The 21,544-nt window shown below is 36.9% G+C and overlaps 2 protein-coding genes across 23 annotated transcripts in view; one reads left to right on the forward strand and one right to left on the reverse strand.

Annotated features, from left to right (window-relative positions):
• LOC114946604 (uncharacterized) overlaps nt 1-19,813 on the forward strand; it is a 190,512-nt gene extending 170,699 nt beyond the window's left edge. For 15 of the 22 annotated variants that reach the window (XM_085489841.1, XM_029323186.2, XM_085489848.1 and 12 more), the window contains 2 exons: nt 100-196; nt 14,263-19,813. In XM_085489841.1, coding sequence (XP_085345967.1) covers nt 100-196; nt 14,263-15,702 — 1,537 coding nt within the window. In that variant the 3' untranslated portion in view covers nt 15,703-19,813. Of the gene's footprint in view, nt 1-99; nt 197-5,141; nt 5,195-12,202; nt 13,738-14,038 lie in introns of those variants that run through there. The other 7 variants (XM_085489854.1, XM_085489855.1, XM_085489857.1 and 4 more) reach the window with 7 other exon arrangements.
• Nucleotides 18,863-21,537, reverse strand: mRpS22 (mitochondrial ribosomal protein S22). Its single transcript, XM_029323179.2, has 3 exons — nt 21,329-21,537; nt 20,702-21,177; nt 18,863-20,539 (listed from the first exon to the last, which is right to left on the reverse strand). The coding sequence occupies exons 1-3, from the start codon at nt 21,420-21,422 to the stop codon at nt 20,063-20,065; spliced, it is 1,047 nt and encodes a 348-aa protein (XP_029179012.2). The 5' UTR covers nt 21,423-21,537; the 3' UTR covers nt 18,863-20,062.
• Between the last annotated feature and the right edge of the window lie 7 nt (nt 21,538-21,544).

Below are 21,544 nucleotides of genomic sequence, written 5' to 3' on the forward strand. Positions count from 1 at the left end.
TCTAACATGCTTAAGTATATAACATCTATATATTGTGTTTGCTGGGGTATAGCGACACATTGTTTCTCGATCTAACGAAGCTCGGTTTCTCTGTTGCAGCTTGGCGTCGGTGCAAGAGCAGCGATTACCAAACGCAGCGAGCGTAGATGCTGAGGAAACGCCGCCAATAACGCCAACGACAGCACAGCATTCCAAGGTAACCGCTCCTTTGACCCCGCTCGCTCGCTCGCTCGCTCGCTCTCTCTCTCTCTATCTCTCTCTCTCTCTCTCTCTATCTCTGATCTTTCTCTCTCTCTCTTTCTCTTCTTTCCCTTCTACCTTTCTCTCTCTTTCTCTTCATCTATCTACCCTCTATCGAGATCCATCCCTTTTACTCCGACCTCCTACTCCGATTTCTTCTTCGCTCGTCGCACTCGCGTAAAACGCACTTATATCCGGTTCCGGAAACACACGTCACCCTTCTCCACGTTGCATGAGTCTATCCCCGAGTTTTTCCCCCGATCGATTCGCGTGTCACGCTTAAACATCTTTCTCTTTCCCGAGGAAGAAGAAAAAGAAGAAAAAAAAAAGAATAATTGACGTTAGTTGCGATTGGAATTTCGGGTGGAATCTTTAGTCGAAAGAAATTTCCCGAAGGTCCTTTTTTATTCGGTGGAGAGTATCCTGTGGTAATCGTGGTCACGATTGATTGCGAACGACGCGAGTCTCGTTAGGAAATCGTTCGCTTCGAGGTGGTTGTTCGTCGGGTTGGATTTTCGCCGACGATCCAGAAAGAGGCCAGAAGAAACGAGGAAATTTCTATTTTATTCCTCATACAGTTCCCTCTTTGTTCCGGGCACATTTTGTCGTGTGGCACACTTTGGCACGGCACACACTCTGATCCGTCTGATGATCGGAATTTAGAATTAGATGGGCACGGATCATATTTAATGAATTCGTTATGAACGTGATATATGTTTCAAGAGAAATGTGTCAGATTTTCTCATGCGATCCGAGTGAAAATCACATGAAATAATGATAAATTATGATAAAATATTATTTTGTCGGTGAATTTCTCTCTATAGCGAAAATATGAAAATAAAAGAGATAGATGGCAGAAAATGCATTATTCATGTCGATTAACTTGAAATAAATTTTGTTAAACAATTCATTTTAATTGAAAAGGGTTACAGTTAATTACTTTACTACTATTAAAATTTGAAAAGGTAACCCTTTGATATTATATATTCTTACTAATAAGATAAATCAACTTTATATACTATTTTATTAAAATATTTTTAATAAATGTTGTCTAAGACTTTTTTTAAATACAATTTTCAATATAAAATTTCTCCTAGAACTTTTATTATCACTGCATTTCTAAATTGCGTGGAATAATAATGTATTACATAAATAAAAAAGAGAGACCAAAATTATTGAATCTGTAAAATGATGAATTTTTGTACGAATGAAAGACGTAACGCAAAGACTGTCGTAGACACGTTCAATGAGAGATGAAATTGTGATGGAGCTAGGAAACTACGATCGTGCCCATCGCAGCTTCTTGTTTCACCTCTGCGAGTTCATCCACCTCTTTGATATAACGGCAACATTACAATCTGCTATCTGTCAACAAAGTAGAGCGTCGATGAGATCACTCCACGCTTCGTAGATTTTTCTTGCCCCACATAAGAGTAAGCCGGTATGGTATTTTGCAGTGAGACGTGTATTATATATTATATTCCGACCACCGCTTACCCCGTATTCCCATTATGCTAACAAGCGCATGCAACGAGTGATATAGAGTTTTGTTCTGGTACATATATATAAATATGTCTATATAATCATATACGTAAAATAATACTTGTTTCTTTCTTTCTTTCTCTCTTTCTCTCTCTCTCTCTATCTATCTATCTATCTATCTATCTATCTTTCTTTCTATCTCTCTTTCTCTTTGCGTACATATATGCATACTCGCATACATATCTACGTCATATTTACGTATATTGTATATACGTACGATAATTTGTCTAACGTAACACGTACACGCGCACTTTTGACGCGTCCGATCGAACGTTGATATACATCACTGCGATGCACGACATCGGAAGTAGAAATCATTATCAGAGTCCGTCTGTGTGACTATGGCCAATTATTCATTGAATTTCGACGTGTATTATAATTTTGAAATTTTGTCTTAATATTTCCACGTCGAACAATTATAATTATAACGCAATTTTTACTATCACAATTAATGATAAAATTTATCATTAATGGTGCTATATAAACGTTGAATTTGTAATATTTGGTTCCTCTTGAGATTCTATCAAAGCACTTACATACATATATGTTTAATATCGTTAAATCTAAATTTGTGCTCAATTACATATAATGATTAATATCTATTACATTAATAAATTGTAGCACAAAAATTAATATTAAATTTTGGGAATTGAGATTAGTTGAAATTAATATTTCAAACATACGATTATCTGTAGTTTTGAAACTGTAAGTGGAACAATGATGGTATAGTTAGACAGACAAGGCGATTGGTGGCTATCAAATTGGCGAAAGTGCATTTAAATTGACGAAAAATTAGTTATACGTGGGTTTACAATAAAAATTTATTTGACAATTAAAGTTTTTCATCTCTCGAATAATATGGGTAGCAATATATAATAATTATTAGCGTTAAGACAAAGTTTTGCAACACCTGCGTTTTTACTTCATCATCCGATATGTTATAAAAGTTTCAATATTTTATTAAAATTAATTTTAAAATTTTCACCAATTTGAAGACAAGAAAAATGCATATGCGATGTAAAAATTCGCTTATACTCACACAAATCGACTTATATGCTTCAAAATTGGGAAAGAAAGTAACGCATAAATTGCAAAATTTTGTTGAATGTATATTATATATCACGAAGTAAAAATACGCAATTTAATGATAAACACAGATAAACATTTTTTTTTAATCGGATGAATTTTTTCAAAAGCCTCAAAATTATATGTATACAAATTGAAAATGACACGTGTTTTTCGCGCATCTGCAATATTTGAAATATAAGTAAAGACAGATTGATATCTTCGAGTGAAACCGCTGTCTTCGAGCAAGAATTTTATTTATCTCATCTGAGAAGCTAGCTTTTATTTGTTCCGGATCACTACAGTTGACACTATGAAATCTGAAACCATCTCAGGAAAAATCAAACACACATGCGTCATACATAAAAAAATACAAGATATATAATATTTAGAAATCATTTACGTGATGTGTATCTTGATAATACTTATCACTCATCACCCGTCATTCGGGAATCCGATATAATTGCATATAGCATTAATTGGAATTGAATTTATTGGTATAACAGCGTAATAATTTTACTTGTTATAATTTACTTAAATTACAGCACTTTCTTAATCAGCATTTATTAAAAAAAAAAAAAAAAAAAAAATAATGCTTCTTAATATCATTCAAATATTTTCATAACGCTTTGATAAAATTATCAACATTAAAAGATATTCGTCTATATTTTTAATATTTTATTGTTGTACAACGATTAATCGTAATCTGTGAAAGTATGACAATTAATTTTGTACAAATTTTTTCTCCCAATCAAAATTGCATTATCGAATTTGCTCTGTTTTTCATCGCATTTCATTATCGCGCAACATTGTTGATACACATTTGTACAAAAATGGTTATTTATTGATGTACAATGCAATGGAAATCCATTTAGCAAACACCTGGCAGCAGTGACGAACTCGGAAAATGCAACATCTTCATTTCAATTCGTATGAAATACCATCGATTTTCCATCTTTCCCATTTTTTCTTCATACACGATCCTCCCAGGAATAAAAAATCGCATACGTGGACATGATGATGGTCCTTTCCCTCTCTCTTCTTCTCTTTCTCTTTCTTTCTTTTCTTTGCGAATTCTCTATCTCTTTCCTTTTTCCTTTTTCTCGTTTTTTAATATCATTTTTTTACGGACCAATAATGCAGCATCGCGTACAAGTATTTTGGGCGGAAGTCAAAAATACAATTCTCCTGCAACTTGCGTTTCTCTCTCTCTCTCTCTCTCTCTCTCTCTCTCTCTCTATCTCTCACTCTTTCACTATCTCTCTATCTCTTTCTCTTTTCTCTTTCTGTGATATGGATCCCATCACCTTGTTATCCATAAAACCAATATTTTCAATGTTTGCTGTGCCCCGATAGTATAGATATTTTTTATACATTTAGCGCATGGTGTGACAAAACATTCGTAGCCGTCGATGCTTATCGTTCATGAATATATCGAAAGAATCGAATCGCTCGGATCGGCTGTCTCGAGCTTCTCTTTACCTAGTTCCTTCACTTTCTCTCTCTATCTATCTATCTATCTATCTATCTATCTATCTCTCTCTCTTTCTCTTTCTCTCATCGTCATTCACTCGTTTCGAGAGCGATTCGAAGATTGCTTGAAGAGTTGGCGATGCAACGTTCGGCTAAACGTCGCGTTGCTTTAATTATCTTCTATAGAATTGTATTAAACACTGCTTACTATCCCATAAAGCGATTTCGCAGTCGCGCATCTCGCGCTTTGCGCGCTTTTTTTTTATCGATGAATGTTTTGTTTCGTTGATGAAACGAAACGAGAGCACGTTAATTATGTTATTCACAAAATCGCGCAAAGCGCAAAAGATGCGAAGAGCTATAAAATCGCTGAAAGATGGTATAGAGCGCAGATCGCTTTTACAATCCTCGTCTTCGACGACGCTGATCACGATGTTTTGTCAGATCATTCATAAGTGTTAGTTGTGATTCAACGACGGAAATTTGCGTCGCGCGAATCTTCCCTTTTTTTCTCTTTTTTTTTTATCGGACATCTCGTATCGATCCGACCGGCAACGCCGATCAAATTCGATGTTGCCGAAATGAAAACGAATCAAACGAATCGCGTCTTTAATAAATAATCAGCGAAAAGAGAACGCTGCTTTGACGAAGATCTCTCTCTCTCTCTCTTCGCACTTGTTTTGCAAAAATCGCGAGCGACGCGGGTTACGCAAGCTATTATGTATCAGAAAAATCAAAAAAATAGAAGGAAAAATGAAAAAAAAAATATAAGAAACAGGTTACAGCCTTAACAGATAGTGAAAATAATATTAATTTTTTAGTATGGCTGGAAGTGGAGTACTAACTTCAAGGAGGCCATACAGACCAGTCACGAGTAAATTTTTACTTATTCATACTTATAAATTATTATAATTATTATTACTATTATATATATAAAACTACCGTTTATTATTCTATTATTATTATCATTATGTCATTATGTCATTATTATTATTATTATTATTATTATTATTCTGTACTGTTTTTATATACATATATATTATACATACACTACCCGCACATATATATACACACATACACATATGTATCAAACACGATATTTATATACTTTTTTATCGATATGTCTGCAGCACATTTATCATGTTTAATTATTATTATTCTTTCACGGCGCTCCGGACTATTTCGCCAAATTCCATTGTTCCTTATCATTGTGTTAAGAGATGTAAAGTAAAAGTAGAAATTTCTCTTTTTTATCAATTCTATAATTTATTCATTTTTTTTTTTATACATTTCACGTGCAACTATACTACTGAGTAAATTATGTAAAATAGTTTGCATGTCACATGACACATAAATTTGTAAAATAGATATACTTGTAATTAATTTTTTTATGAATTGTAGAATATTTATCTTGTTATAAGACACAAAAGTATTTGAAGAAAAATGGGAAATTAATTGATAAAATAGTTTGTGACAGTTTTGCGAAATTTTTCGGAGTAAATCCAGTAAAGTAAATCTAATTCTTCTATCGTTACATGTGCTACAGTCATTTGACACATTCTACCTCAATTTCCGTCTTGATACATGCTTGTTCTGAGACGAATTTCACTCTTATATTCCTCGACTCTCAGTTTTTGTCGCGTTCTTTTTAATTATATGCTATGGAAAAAATCAATATAAAAAGCTACAAATGCTTTCCCTTTTCTCAAACCTGAGACTGATTGGGAATATCGGAAAGTGCACAGGCGATTATTGATTGCTAGTGTTTTTGTATTAGGTGTTTATTAAAGATCGAGGTATGTTTGTATAGATGAAATGAAAGAAATGAGTCGAAATGTGCAGTAGATATGAGCAGTTTTAAATGACCAGCAAAAGATCGTTTGTGATATGATAGTAATAATTTCTCTTGACATTATATTATGCTTCTTTTTAACCTATCGTTTTATTAATATTAATTATTTCACATAGACGATATATATAAGCTACGATACATATAAGCTCTATAGAAGCACAGTTATAAGATTTTTTGCAGCAAACTATATTTTAAAAATGCTTTAAGTAATTAATGATACATTTGATTTAATTTATAAAATATTAATCAATTAAATTTTAAAATAAAGGTAAATTTTAGCTCATTATTTGGAAAATTCAAAATAATGATGCCAAGATACGAATCGTCAGGCAAAGGTATCCTTCTTGTCTTTTCATGTAAAGTGTCTGTAAGATTAAATGCTTATAATATGTACTCGTGCTTAACGATTCGCTTATTAATATATCATATTACTTGAATTAAATAAACATATAAATTGATATTTAAATCAGAAATATAAGTGCCAGTAGTCAATACTTTCTAACGTTATGAAAACGCTTAATACTTTAGAAATACCGTCACTTTCTGGCCTGTCAAATCGCTTATATCTACTGCACGTTTTTTTTTATGAAGCACATTGAAACGAGAATCCAAGGCGCAAGAAACGCTGATTTCTCATTTCTGTCCTGAGATTATTTTGCACTTTATTGATTCCCTATAGCTTGTCACACACTATTCTGCTTGAGATCGTTCCGAATTTCTGCTACGTATTAATGCCTGTGTCCGAGATACGACGAAAAAGCGTTTGCGCGGACTTCCGCGTGTTTACAAATACTTATTTATTCGTACGAAATTTTCGTGAGACGACACATTAATGTGACACTTATCTATCAATCATAAACACGCAAACATACATACAGTCGTGAACATTACATGCATTGGCCAGCGCCACTTGGCCAATTCGAAAGACAGCCTTCATTAATCTGCTGTGCTACGTGCTATACGTCTTTGATTTTAGCGCTCTCACTTGGCCTTTTTCGCAAGATACACATATTTATCGATTAATATATATTATATATATATACAATTTTTGTTATATACACAACATATGTTACTCCTTCTTGGTTTCTCTCGAGCATCCGCGCGAGCACTTCCGAGCTAGCCTTATTAAGACGCTCTTTTGCCGATTCGAAAGACGAAAGACGAAAGAAAAGCGAGTCTTTCGTTCGTCGAGCATCGGCGAACGTCGAGGATTGTTTCGCAGTGTCGATGATTGATTTTTCGTATTCATTTTCGTCAAAAAAATTCTTTAATCCTAGAGTTCTCTTCATTTTATTTATATGACAGTCGAGTTTTAACATATATTATTTTTAAAAGAGTTCAATCTGATCCGAGTTTCAATTAAATTTTTCACTCGATTCGATAATTTAAGCATAAAAATTATATCCAACAAAGCATCACAAAGATGTCTCATAATTTAAATGAGAATAAATCTCGATGTTACATATTCATTTGATAAAAGAAATCAAATAAAAACGTAAAAATGTGCGCAAACACAGTCTAGAGTTTTCGAGCATCGAGGATCGATCTCGCTGAAATTTTCGGGGATATTTTTGATTGAAGCACCGATGATGCGAAACAATCGGCGACGCGATGTAAAACGCGCGAGTAGTATCGATCCAACATAGTCAGACACACTCGCTCCAATCCACTTCTTATAGTAAGGTCTCACCCTTCGTCCGTCCCTCGTCTTCTAACATCATCTTCGACATTTTTCAAGGTTTACGTTAGATTTTCCATGACATATCACAAACGCGCTCAAGTGCAATTTTACAGGGATTCTTCCCTATATTGGTGTGTTGGTCTTTTTTCCTTCCCTTCTCTCTGTCTTTCTCTCTCTCTCTCTATCTATCTATCTATCTATCTCTATCTCTTTCTCTCTCTTTCTCTTTTTCTATATATCACCTCATCATATCCATCACTTTTCACGAAACTGCGGAAAATCACTCAACGCACGTCTCTACTACCCCCTTTTTGTGTATTTCGTATGATGGCTCCTTTTCGCGTGTCTTCTCAGCTGAATCGGAAGCTCGAACTGCTGCCGTTTCGGTGGCGTAAATCTATGATTCGTAAATCATATAAATATATGATTCGATGACATTAATCAGTACAATTAAACGCCTCGATATGCCGCCTCGTCATCACGAAAGCGCATCCTTCTTGTATGTGTGCGCGACATACGTCAAATGGAATCGAATCAAGAGATAATTATATTAATATTCGGTTCGCGCAAAAAAAAATGCAATACAAAAATAGTTATTTTTTAAATGAAATTATCAAACTTTTATACGATAATTTTAATATACTTTAATCATGTATAAATTATCCTGAGTTTCAAGTTGTAAAAAAAATGAAGATTAGACAAGATAAAAAAATGTACGCACACAATTTTTTAATATGGATTTTATTTGACAATATAAATTTTATTTTTTCTGTTGCTGACTTATTCCATTTAATATATGTATGAAGCTAATCATACATCATATGCCTATCGCTACATTTTCTCAGTTGTCAATCAAGATTAGAGTTTGTCAATTACAAAAAATGGTTAACAACATTTAAATTATTAATATGAGCTTTAGTAGTCTTTTATTGAGATTATATGAAACATATATTTTAAAAAGTCCTTTATATTTTAGTTGTCATATCGTATTAGTAAATGTATAGCAAAGTGTGTACAAATTGTAAAATTAACTTATTTAATCGTCATTTCTCGATTTTTAATTTTCTCTTCCACTGCATTATTATAACACTTATTTAGCCATAATCATGTCATTTATAAACCGCAAAATATTCCCTCATGTTTGTGCACGTGTGCAAAGGATGCGAGTGGGAACGAATCGGAACTTGTCAAATTCTCTTTATATCGGCATTTATTTCTAGAAGCGATATCAATTGTTGAAATTAATCGCTCGCCATTCGACGAGCGATTAATAAAAAAACCCCGGAAACATAATTTACGAGAGAATTTAAAGCGGAAAGTTTTTCGATTTGTGATCTTCCAAACAGCGTTAAAACTTCAAAAAAGACACTTGAAGAAAACCTAGTTTTCAAACATCTTTCGAATTTCTCGTATTGTTTGGAAGATTGCAAGGTTGTGGAAAATTTTTCGCATTTGTTGTCTTATCTGAGAATAATTTTTAAAATTGGGAAAACTTTTCAGAAACCGAGTTGTGTCTCGCGTGTCCTTTTAACGTCGTCCAAGAAAAGATGAATTTGATGAATCTCAATTGAGATTTTTATGAATGCGATCGCAATTAAAAGCGCAATGACGAGGCTGTAAAGCACCCGAGTGTCTCGGAAATGACAATCGATATCATTCTACGATTCGAAGGAAAAAAATATGTGCGTTTTATTAGCAAATCTATATCACTTCGGAACCAAGAAAGATATTGATTGTTTTAAATTCCGAGATTAAGTATATATATCGCGAAAATTACTGACATTGCAGCGTTAAATGTAGCCGTAAATCCGCGTGTGTAGTGGAAATTGTTCAATCAAATGCATTTTTGCATGATGAAAAAACAAATAAAATTGACAAATAAAACTTTCGAGTTCGAGGCTCAAACAGGCAAATAATGAAGCCTGTTTCTTGCATTAGCGTCAAGCGAAGAATTTATTTAAACAGAATTGCAATTATCATATTCAGGGAAACTTTCGAGGATAGAAAATTAATTAAAAAGATTTCCACTACGCGAAGTGTAAGCTCGCGAGTTTGCGGTTTGTCCACAACATGTTAAAAACGTGTAAATAATCTCGAGAGATTTAATCAACTCTTCACTTTTATCATTTGTACCATACTTGGGCTTGTATATCTGGTTTTCTTTATTGTGTCGTACTTGTACGTGTTCTCTCTCTCTCTCCTGTCGACAGTTTCGCCATCACGTAATCATCATCTCCTTCTATTTCGAACCCGAATATCGATCGAATGTTAACATTCGTTGTACATATACCCTTCGTTCGAGACACATCATCTTCTCTCCATCTCACTTTGCTCTTTCTCTGTTTTTCTTTCTGTCTCTCTCTCTCTCTCTCTCTATCTTTCACTCTCTCTATTGTGTATATGTATATTTACTCCCATATTGAGAACACACATTGAACCAAAATATACATGTATTAAACGTTCCTTTTCTCTTCCTTCCTCTTCTCAATCTATCTATCTATCTTATCTCTATCTTTTTTCTCTTTCTCTCTTTCACTTTCTTTATATATATTTATATATATATATATATATATATCTTTCTCTATCTCTATCTATATGAGTCTGAGTCCGTATTATACTTATATTGCCTTACTATAAGGATTGGACTGAAGGTTCTCTCTGTGTGATTTTTTGATTGACCGATTTTGGTTTCTTTCTCGTATTTACAATATGTATACATATCATTCTATGTATTATTTCCGTTTTCTTGTTTATTTCACTAGTCGAATTAATTAGGCACGTTCTGTACATACTTGTGGCATGTCGGCATGTGAATATGTGTGTGCACGTTACATGTACATAGAATATACGTACATATATATTTATATATGTACATATCTTCGTATGTGTGTGTATTCTGGCGCGTAAACACGCATGCGATTCTCCTTTGGGAGACAGCATCCCTATACCGCGTTTTATTTAATTTTTTTTTTAACCCACGCCTTCAAAATGCATGTTACATTTTGCGTGGGGTCTTCCGTTACCTCAAAATAAAAAAAATCCGAAAGGGATTTCGACGTCATTTGTGCGGGCATCGACGAACGATTACTCTCGTTTACACTAAACCGTTCGTAAACCGGCGAATCTCGGTAAGAAATACGATTTTATTCCTCTCTTTCTCTATGTAACTGCGTTATTATTATATCTACATTTTTGTGCACCTCGATCATCGGCATGGGCACAACAATCTTCATGTTTTACTTCATAAATGAAGAGATTTGTCAAACATCAGCGGATCACATCTACGTAAAGTGATCGCATCCTTTTCTTTTTAGCGTTGATGTCATGGCGATATTTTTTGTCGAGAACTGGAAATGATGCTGCGTTGACGAAAATGTTTTTTTTTTTTTTTTTTCGATATGTAAATAATTTTTTTAATTGATTAGAGAATCGAAAAATTTGGCAAACTCATCTCTTCAGCAATATTAATTAAGTCTTATTACTCGGACAAAGGACTTTTAACGAAATGTCAAAATTGCGAAATAATGGAATTAAATTTGAATAAAAAAATATAGGAGTTTCAATTTTTGGACAAACACAATATCGCCAAACGCTACAATTAACTTCGTGTATGCACTTTGTAATTCATCTGCCCGGACATCATAAAAAAATGTGACGACTTTTTGGCATTTTTCAAGGGAATCATATCGTTTCAATCTATTCGATCGTACAAGAATAGAGTATTTTTCAATCAGTTGCGACTTTGCCGCGCTGCAAATTATAATTATAGGTTTTTGTGTATATTTAAAAATTGTATTCGTGATTATTTCTCGCGCTGCACTTTCGCGATGCAAAATGATCGACGCAAAATCCTTTCGATCGAACAAAGTCGATGCCCGAGCGATGCGTCGTGCGTTCTCCATTGCTTTTTCGTACGGAAATCCGTCATTAGACGTCGATCATGGATGATACGCGAATATATCGTATGTAAATGAAAGGTCGGTCGGGGTAAAGAAATTCCTTTGTGAATATTTGATGCGACATAAAAATCGTAAAATAAAGATCTCGCGTATCCCGCTTTTATGACGCTTTTCGCACAGCGCGTTGTCCGAAAAGCATCGTAAAAGATGGTTGTTTTTTTTTTTTTTTTTTTTAATTCTTTTAATCTTTCAAACAGCTTTTCAGATATATGTGCTTTCACGCTTTCGCGATTTACCCTGATTTACCGCGCATCCGCGAAATGACGTTTGCGAAGCGAAAAAACTCGAGGAGAGCGACGAAGAATTTGTTTTCCACCCACCCGCGGTTCACACAATATGACCTCTGACCTCGAATTTTTGATTTTTGGTTTCTCTGTTTTTTTTTTTAAGTTGACTAATACCGGACAGCAATCGATGCCAAATGTAAAAGAGCCCCAAACGAGTACTGACTTGTAACACGCACAACGCACGCACAAAACGTATAACTGACCGCAGGTAACTATCTAACGGAATTAATCATATTTATGTAATTATGCCTTATACGATTGTGTGCCTTTTTTTCGTTTCACTTATTACGATTCACGACTCATCATTGCGCTCTCTCTCTCTTTCTCTCTCTCTCTCTTTCTCTCTCTCTCTCTCTATCTCTCTTCTCTCTCTTTTTCTATCTCTATATATCTCTTTCATCCCATCTCTCTTTCACTTTACTTTCTTCATACTCATCGTATTCTGCATTTTCGTAATATATGCTCATATTCATATATGTCTATTATCACTCATCACATCATCACGTTTCATCAAATCGTCTCTCTTCACCGTTCTATACTCGCATGCACATTATTCGCACATATCACGCACATATCACGCATGACATAGAAGAAAAAAGACAAAGTTCGATCTTCCGATCGTACGATCATGGCGTGTCGAAATGCGTCCTGGTGCTGGTTGTTTTCGTTTCATTGTTGCAGACATTTTTTCACGCTTGATCAAACGTTTTACAGTAAAGAAAAACAGCAGCACAAAAACGCAAAGTCCAATGTTTCGAATTGCACACTTGAAACTTAATCAAATTAATAAATAATTAATTAAAGTAAAACACTGACTTAAAAATTTTTATAAAATATCGCAGAGATCATTCTTAAGGGAGGACGTACCGAAAAAATAGCCCTATATTTATGAATTTCTCAGAAAGGGTATTGAGATTATCAAAATGGAATTTTTATAGAGTAAAATTGTTATTGAAAAATCTTTGCCGTAACGCATTTCGAAAATTCATAATTGTAAAATGACACTTATTTGAATATAAGAACGAATTTTTTATTAATCATTTTGGCTGTTAAAAGAGCTAAGGTGTTTAACAAAATCCTACGACAGACTAGATTTAAATGAACCATATGTAGATTGTATATTTGGTACCGTAAAACGCAACAGCATCCGACGTCAGCAGCAATATCTGTCATATTTTTTAATATTTTTCAATAAAAATTTAACCTTATATCACTAAATATACAGATCGCATAGACTGATAAAAACCCCATTTTGATAATCCTAATAGTTTCTGAGATAAAAATGAATGAATATAGGGCTACTTTTTGGTGGCTCTGGGTGTACGTCCACCCTTAATCCTATGAAATCCTATATACGAAAAATGCTTAAAATAAGATAAAATGTTGATGAAAAAAGAACAATGCTTTGTGGCTAAAATGGACTTTACGTGATCCATGTTTCGAATATCATCTCTCTTTCTCTCTCTCTCTCTAATTCACTCTTTTCGCAATTCATCTTTCATCTTTTTTTCAAACTCATTTGGATCTTCGCATCGAGACGCCACTTTCTACGATCATCGCTCTCGTTGTCAGAAAAAGCATCCGCAGCGACAGCACACACTAAATGAATGTATTGTAATAAAATATATTTATATACTACTACAATGTACGAAATCTGTACTTACCTCCGGTACTCGTCTGCACCATCTCGTTGAAATGTAAAAATGTATCTCTCTGTACATACGTAAGTCAAGTGTACATACACATATATAATCGATGTGCAATTTTTTACGAAATTCTTTTCAAACGTTTCTCACACTCATATATACATCTCTGTGTATCTATATATGTTAATCACAATCTAAATCTACACGTGTAAGTATCTATACATGTATATTATCGCTGTGTACTTTCTTATTCACTCTCGCCTGACTATCGACGTCGTGACACCTCTACAAAGGTACGAGAGGCAAGTTTCCATGATCGCGTTCAGGATGCTTCTTCTGACAGCTAACTGACAACGAGAGCGTACCAAACAAAAAAAAAAAAGAGCACGATACTTCCTCCCGATGAGCGTCGAGGAGCGTCGCGCCAGCGAACCAAGAAGAGAGACGTGGGCTGGCGCGACGTTACCTCAGAGGCAAATCCGGGCCGAGTGTTGATTCGACATATCTGAACGAACAGGCAGCTGCCCCTGTGCCAGCGGAACGCACTGTCGTGGGGTCAGCGAGCATCCTCGGGGGAGGGAGCCACCCTCACGAGTCATCCGCCGACCCTCAGCAGCGTCCGGAGAACGCACTCGACGCTCTGCTAGACGAGCTGCAAACCTTCTCGCGACCCGGCTCGCAGTTGGGACACGTGTCTAGCAGTCTGTCGGTGCACCCAGGCTCGAACGTGCTCCTGGCTGACATCGGGCGCGCTTCCAGCCTACGGGAAACGAGCAGCATCACGGCTTCATCGGGCACCACCAGCACTCGTCCACCCAGCATCAGCGACATCGGTCGAAAGGGTAGCGTGGATTCGTCGAGCGGCCCTCTGACCGCGGTTCCTACCGTCATGGTGGGTCTACCTGGGATGGCCCCGGGTGCCAGCGGCACTCTGCGTCGTCTGCATTCGTACCCGTCGAGCTCGGACACCGACACTTCGCCGCCCATCGCCAGGTTGCAAGCGTTGTCGCTGCAGGAGCAACAATCGTCGCAGCAGCAGCCTGCGGTGCTGCCGCAGGCTTTCCTCCCCGGACAGAAACCGCCGGTACCGGAGCGAAACGTCGAGCTGTTGCAGCTGGCGAGTGCCAGGAGAGTCCCGCCGCCACCGCCGCCGCGCACCAGCTCCCGATCACCTCTGGCGAGCCCGACCAGTCCCCAATTGCCGCCTAGGAATCATCCGTGTAATCTGCAGAGCGGCAACGCGACCTTACGTCGACCCGCAACGCGCGGCGGAAAACCGCCCATGGCTCTACCAGCGGATTCCACCGCGACGGAACAGGTCAGCGGAGACCGGTCGGCGCCGCCGAACCTCGCTGCTCCGACGCACAACTCGTCGTCCTCGCAATCCTCCGCGGTACTGTCCACCAGCAACTCGAGCTCCTGCGAGAGCGTCAACTCGCAGGAAGGTCTGCAGAGCAAACGCGGCAGGCAGGAGCAACTGGAGCAACGGCACCAGGAGCTCCTGCGGAAGCAGAAGGCCCTGCAAGAACAGTACGCCAGATTACAACAGTTACAGAGAAACGCAGCTGGTCTCACCACCGTCCCACCTGCGCCGCCTGATCTCCTGAAGAAGACCGGCTCCGAGAGCAATCTTCTGGCGAAGATGGGTCTCGGGTTGAGCGCCGCGAGTTCCGGATCCCTCACCAGTCTCAGTCTCAAGCCGCAGATGGTCTCGCAGGAGGCTATTATCGTCGATGGGAATCAAGTGAACAAGATCGAGATCACCAATGGACAGATCCTGCCGGTTACCTCCGCGGCGACGACGACGACGACGACGACCGCCAACCAGGTCGTCCCCGTGGGCATCGCCACCTCCACGACGGTGTTGTCGGCCTCGACGACCACCGGCTCGGCCACGACCGTCACCACCACGTCCACTACGACCACCAGCAAGGTCTACGAGACGGACATTCTGTGACCGAGAAGCCGCTCGCTCATCGGCTGCTCGACCGTCAAGGTCACCGCTGAAATCGCGCTGGCGAGTAGTTAACACGGTGAAGTCGCGAGACTACTGTATCGCGCGATCCTTCATCCTCCGTTGGAATTGTAGTCGTGGAGGCTGCGATCAAATGGGAAAGGAAGAAAGGGACAACGTAAGGAATTGGTAGAATTATAAGAAGACCAAACGGGGACGCGGAAGACAAGGAGAGGAAGACGACTTTTCCTCCAATCTTCGCCAACATACCTATACGCGTAACATCTAACTTGCGAAAGTAGAATAAAGCGTAGAAACTTAGCGCGGGAACTACACGCGTAAGAACATAATACCGCACTAAATACTATGGCTAACGATAACATTAATAATCGTAAAAAAAAAAATAAAAAAATAAAAAAAAAGAAAGAAACGATCGACATTTTTTTTTGAGAAAGCGAAGAAGAGAAGACGCGGCGTTAGGGGTCGTTGAATTTTGCACCTTCGCACGAGCGATGTTCAATGCGCCCATGTGAACATAGACAGGTCTTGCCCTCGCTTGCTTGGTCTCTCGAGGGTTAATCTTTCCCTTCGACTTTCGAAGACGCCGAAATTCTCAAAATCGATCCTTGTGTACACCTCGCTCTTCGTATAGACGTCTCTGTGCCAAAATACGAACAAAAACGCGATACTCGCGTACTTTTTGAAGACTATACACAGCCGCCAGCCGTATAATTGAGCCGGCTCTTCGTTCTTTCTTCATCGTAGTAGGGCGAGCGTAAAACACCGTCAAGATTCTACGTAGGCGAACCATCACATATAAATATTATACATAATATACATACGTGTATATATATATATATATATATATATATATATATATATATGTATATATATATATATTATATACATTATAAATATATACATACTATATGTACGCGTACGCGGACGGGGAGATTTATATAAATATATACACATAAGTGGATAAAAAAATAGATAGATAGTATATGTATACACGAGATATACTGTGCAATCTTCTCTCGTAACACATATGCATACGTATACATTCGCGCGTCGTTAAAAAATGCCACAAAACGAAACGGGAAGACGAAATGACACATTTACGCGTTTCGTACACGATGACGACGGTCCTAACGTGACTTTTATCGTGCTTAGAATAATTGCTACCGTACGTGTGTGTGTGTGTATGTATACACAATATATACACACACATCCAGCCGCATTTACACATATATAAATAAATACACATATACAGGATGCGTAGCGATATAGGCGATCGACGTTGATTATTCCTCGTTACCGGCAAAATATTTACGGGTGGCACTTCACGCGAGAAAATATTCCGAGGGTATACAAGGAATCCAGGAAGGTATACGAGACATCTTACAAGTTGGCAGAAAACTCGAGAGATCCAACAAACAGACCGGAGTAGTATAAATTTCAACATCCACGTCGTACAGCGATCCGCTCGTAAAACGCAAAATATCCAAAGAATATATTATATATTCGCGTGATCTGTCTAGCGACTCCAAATTGCATCGACACAATATATATTTTACAATTAATTACCAATAGATTATTTGATAGATTATCGCATAGTAATACTTAGGATCTCATTTCATTCAATTAAGAAAATGTAGAGTATTGTTGAATAAAACTTCACTTTCAATTTCAAATTCTTGAATTTTAAATAAATTATAAATGAAACAAATGTGTGCGATTATAAATTTATGTATGCGATTTAAAGTTTGGTTGATTCTGACAAAGCATTATGATATAGTATCGATGCAACTGGGCTATTCGCTACCCTTATTGAAAAACAGTGCGATTAATTATTGGAATCGAGAGGCAAGACGCGCGAAAGACCTGTCGGAAAACCTTTTGGCGGGCAAAGAAACGTCATATGTGACATGCGTTAGAAAGAGAATATTGCTCAATATTTACCAACCCAAATAACGCGGCGACGCTGCTACGATTTTGCAATGAACGCTGCAGCAGCGTGCACCCTGCGGATTGGATTATTTGGACACGATCGCACGATTATTAGCTAATTATCACACGTTGCGCGCCACACAAGAGGACATCGCTTCGTCCTGTTCTTTTTCCATCGTCGAAAAATCGAATATGTGTTTGCGGATTCGAGTTGGCGGATCCTTTAGCGATATTCCCCTTTGTCATTTAAGATAAAAACTCGAATAAATTCGAAACATTGCGAGATCGATTGCGAGAACTTCGCGCGTCACTTTGGTCGTTTCTCGCAAGCGTGATTCGCGCTTTATATATTTTATTTCGCAGCTTAATTACTGCACAAAAGAAAGAGGCAAACTCGTCGCGCGCCTTCCAATGTACATGTCCAAGATACGAAGCATCTGAAATGTTAAAGCGAAATCGCGCAGCTTTCGGATACCCCTTTTTGGGCATTTCGAATGAATTATTGGCGCTCGACGCAGTCGTATACCATGCTTCTCGAAGAAGGGCCTAACACATTCGCGTATTTATTTTGTACGCTTTATTCCTCATGTTTTCGTTAGAGCAAATGTTCATCGAAACTTGCGTCGTAATCCTCGGATGCGTTTGCAGGGTTTGATTCAACTTGGCGGTATATGAATTCCTCGAATGAGATTATTGTGATCGATATACGATCAATGCTTTTTGCATTTGTTAATATCCAGCGAATTGTTAATTATAATTAAATGCGTTGCCAATTATTAATTGGAAAGTTTAATAGGTTCGCTGGTTAACGAGAATCCTTATAGTTATAGTTCCACAACGATTGACAAAAGAATCGATTTTCTATATTGATAATTATATAATTCTCTTTCGTAGATTATAAAAATTTATTTTATGTATTTTTGTTGTGTTAGAGTGAGGAAAAAATTAATTAGAAAGTATTAATAGATTATTAGGAGTAAATTATGCATGCTATTACAAAATCGAAAATTTTGCTAATATCGCAGAATAAGATTAAGAATTGAAAAATATTTTACACACACATTCTTTAATTTACTAATAATAAGTATATATTTATATAATCTCGCGAGCGATTAATATTTATTTTATGATTGAATAAGAGCGAAAAACAAGATTGTCGCTTATACAGCTGATGTGAAATAACGCATCCGGGGATTAAATATGCAGCGAGATGTATAAAGATCTTATTTATTTTCCACTGTCATACAAGCACACATGTCTCTATAGGGAAATCATAATTACTTACAATAAGAGCACACACACACACACACACCCACACAACACACACGCATACACACATTAAGGATAAGGCGAACGATAATGATCGATAACGAGCATTTACTTGCGAGTGCTCATCATGTATCGACACGAGATCCCACGAGAAGAAAAAAAATACTTTTTTCTCTCGTTTTTTTAATTTTATCTCCACATCGGATTTGTATAATTGTTACATCGCGCTTATTGTAGGTACTTACGCCACACAATTATATATTGCATTTACTGAAAGCTATACTTTGAACGGTGCATTTTCGTTCGCGGCGTATCGTAATTAGAGCTAGAATTATATTTGTTATCGAAAAATACGTTTAATCGCGCTCGCTAAGTATAATCAATTTCCAGATCCCTGTCCCTCGTCCCTTCTCCTTCCTTTTAATCGTAAACGAAGCGTTTCGGACTGAAGGTGCGCGCTGTCGATTCGCGTAAATCAAACGCGGATCGTTCGTAATCGATTATATGTTTTTTTTTCATCTCCGTTCTCTCTCCCGTAACGCGATTAGCGAGAATCATTAGTGTAATGTTTTCTGATGATCCTGTACGCCAAATCGAATTGACTTGTTACATTTGTAAATGTTTGTAAGTACTACCGTACGTATAATAAAATAATCGAGTAATAATCATCGAATTATCCTGACGACCACCGTTTGTCTCTGTTATCCATCGATTTATTCAACCTTACGAACAACGAATAAAAGGCAAATCATGATATACCCTGTAATGCAGTCCCATTCTTATTCTACAGGAATAAGAGACTCTCTAATAAGGAGAACTTCCTTCTCTTTCGGAGAAATTCGTCATGTAAATCTTTTCTTAATGAAGATTAAAACTAGATAGATAAATTATGGTATTAGATTGGTTTTTCTCTTATTAAAAGCCTTTCTGTAATTTACTCATTATCAATTTAATTTACAAATGTTCCTCATCTTCTCATAAACATTTTTCGAACAAGTATTATTTTGAATAATTCATTATAAAATTATACCAGGATATTTCGAATAATCGCTTTTGTATCATTGATCATTATCATACCATAGATGGAACGACGTAAATCAATAAGATAATTATATATAGAAATACTAAATTTATTGGTTTATATTTACACTTTATCAGTTTCTGAAACCACGTGCGCCTGTTTAATACCTTCCTCCACGATTTGACGTTCGTATTGCAATTCTTTATATGCTTGCAAGAGCTTCTCGATCGTACTTTTTCTCGACGAGTCTAGACGCGCATAATGCATGATAAATTCTACGTAATTCTTTTCTTTGCACTGATCGACCGCTGATTTCAATGTCGGATGAATCGTATGATAGAGACGTATCAGTATCACAGCGTCCTTAATCCGACCATTTTCGATCATCTCGCACAATAAATTGTCAATATTTTTCGTCCACGCCAAATGAAATACCATTGGCCCAAAATGACGCGTAGATCTCAAATAATCGAAATGTTTCTCTTTGTTTATATACTCGTAGACTTCTCGTGTTATCGCCTGATAACTTGGGTCGTCAGGTTCAAACTGCACGCACGCTCGATCCAAAATGAATATATATTCATTGCGATCTAATAAGCTCTATGAAAAAAAAAAAATGTTATCCTAATATTAATCACACTATTATTTTATTTTTCTTTTTCTTTCTCAGAGCTGTTGTTCTTAACATGTGAATATCAGTAAATATAATACTATGATGTTTTATAATACAAGCTTTAAACAAAGTTTTTGTTATTTACTTACTTGTAAGTATTCGCCTCCAAACATTTTTGGTATCTCTATCTCCCTCGATGGTTTTGGGAAATAAATTTGTATAATCCTATCTCGCTCCTGTCCAGTGGCGTACCTCAATGTGCCTTCAGGTTCTCTGATCACTACAAATCTGTCTCTATCCTTGAGACCATATGTGATATCGGTGAACACATATTTAGCAGTATCGTGGTCTCTTAATGCAGGATCTTCACATAATGGTGCAGACGGATCTAATCTTTGTTTTATCACTGGTGGCATTTGCAGATACTTCTTTGCTTTATACTTCGCTACTTGCTTAGCCTCGTAAAGCTGCTCGTCTGTTAAGAATTTATACTCTGGTGGTTTGAGCCTGTGTCCATCTTTGCGAGTCCGGAAGACTTTGGTGTAATCCAAAGTCGTCAATCTTTTGAGATACGATTGAACGTATTTGTCGAAGAAAATTGGTGCCGGATCTCTTTCTGTCGGATCTATACAAAAATGATCATGATTATATTAAAATTAAATATTTGGTATAAATCTATAAATCTATATAATTGCACAAAATAATAATTGCATATAAAAAGCAAAGAATTATAGACTTAACCTCCATATTATACAATACTTAATAGCAATGTATACCTGTTTCAACGTTCGCTGATGCAAAATTACGACAATTGGAAATTACACGAGCATATGAGTGCCGCAGAAAGTTGTTTATACGATGCGAAAGCATGGTGATCCGCTCAATATGATAAAAATAACACAAAATAATCCATGCAAAACTTAACCTCACTTTGTTTCGCGAGTTGCTCAGCTGTGCTTCGCCGCTTGTCACGTGACTGATTTTAGTTCATT

This window comes from Nylanderia fulva, unplaced genomic scaffold, assembly GCF_048542155.1.
Source record: "Nylanderia fulva isolate GAGA-0341 unplaced genomic scaffold, ASM4854215v1 Scaffold9, whole genome shotgun sequence".
NCBI lineage: Eukaryota > Metazoa > Arthropoda > Insecta > Hymenoptera > Formicidae > Nylanderia > Nylanderia fulva.

What these genes read in the sequence shown, in the direction of transcription:
- mRpS22 (XM_029323179.2), bottom strand. Translation starts at nt 21,422, where the DNA reads ATGCTTTCGCATCGTATAAACAACTTTCTGCGGCACTCATATGCTCGT. An exon ending in ATCAGCGAACGTTGAAACAG is followed by an intron (nt 21,178 to 21,328) that starts GTATACATTGCT and finishes ATTTTTGTATAG; the next exon opens with ATCCGACAGAAAGAGATCCG. An exon ending in TTGGAGGCGAATACTTACAA is followed by an intron (nt 20,540 to 20,701) that starts GTAAGTAAATAA and finishes TTTTTTTCATAG; the next exon opens with AGCTTATTAGATCGCAATGA.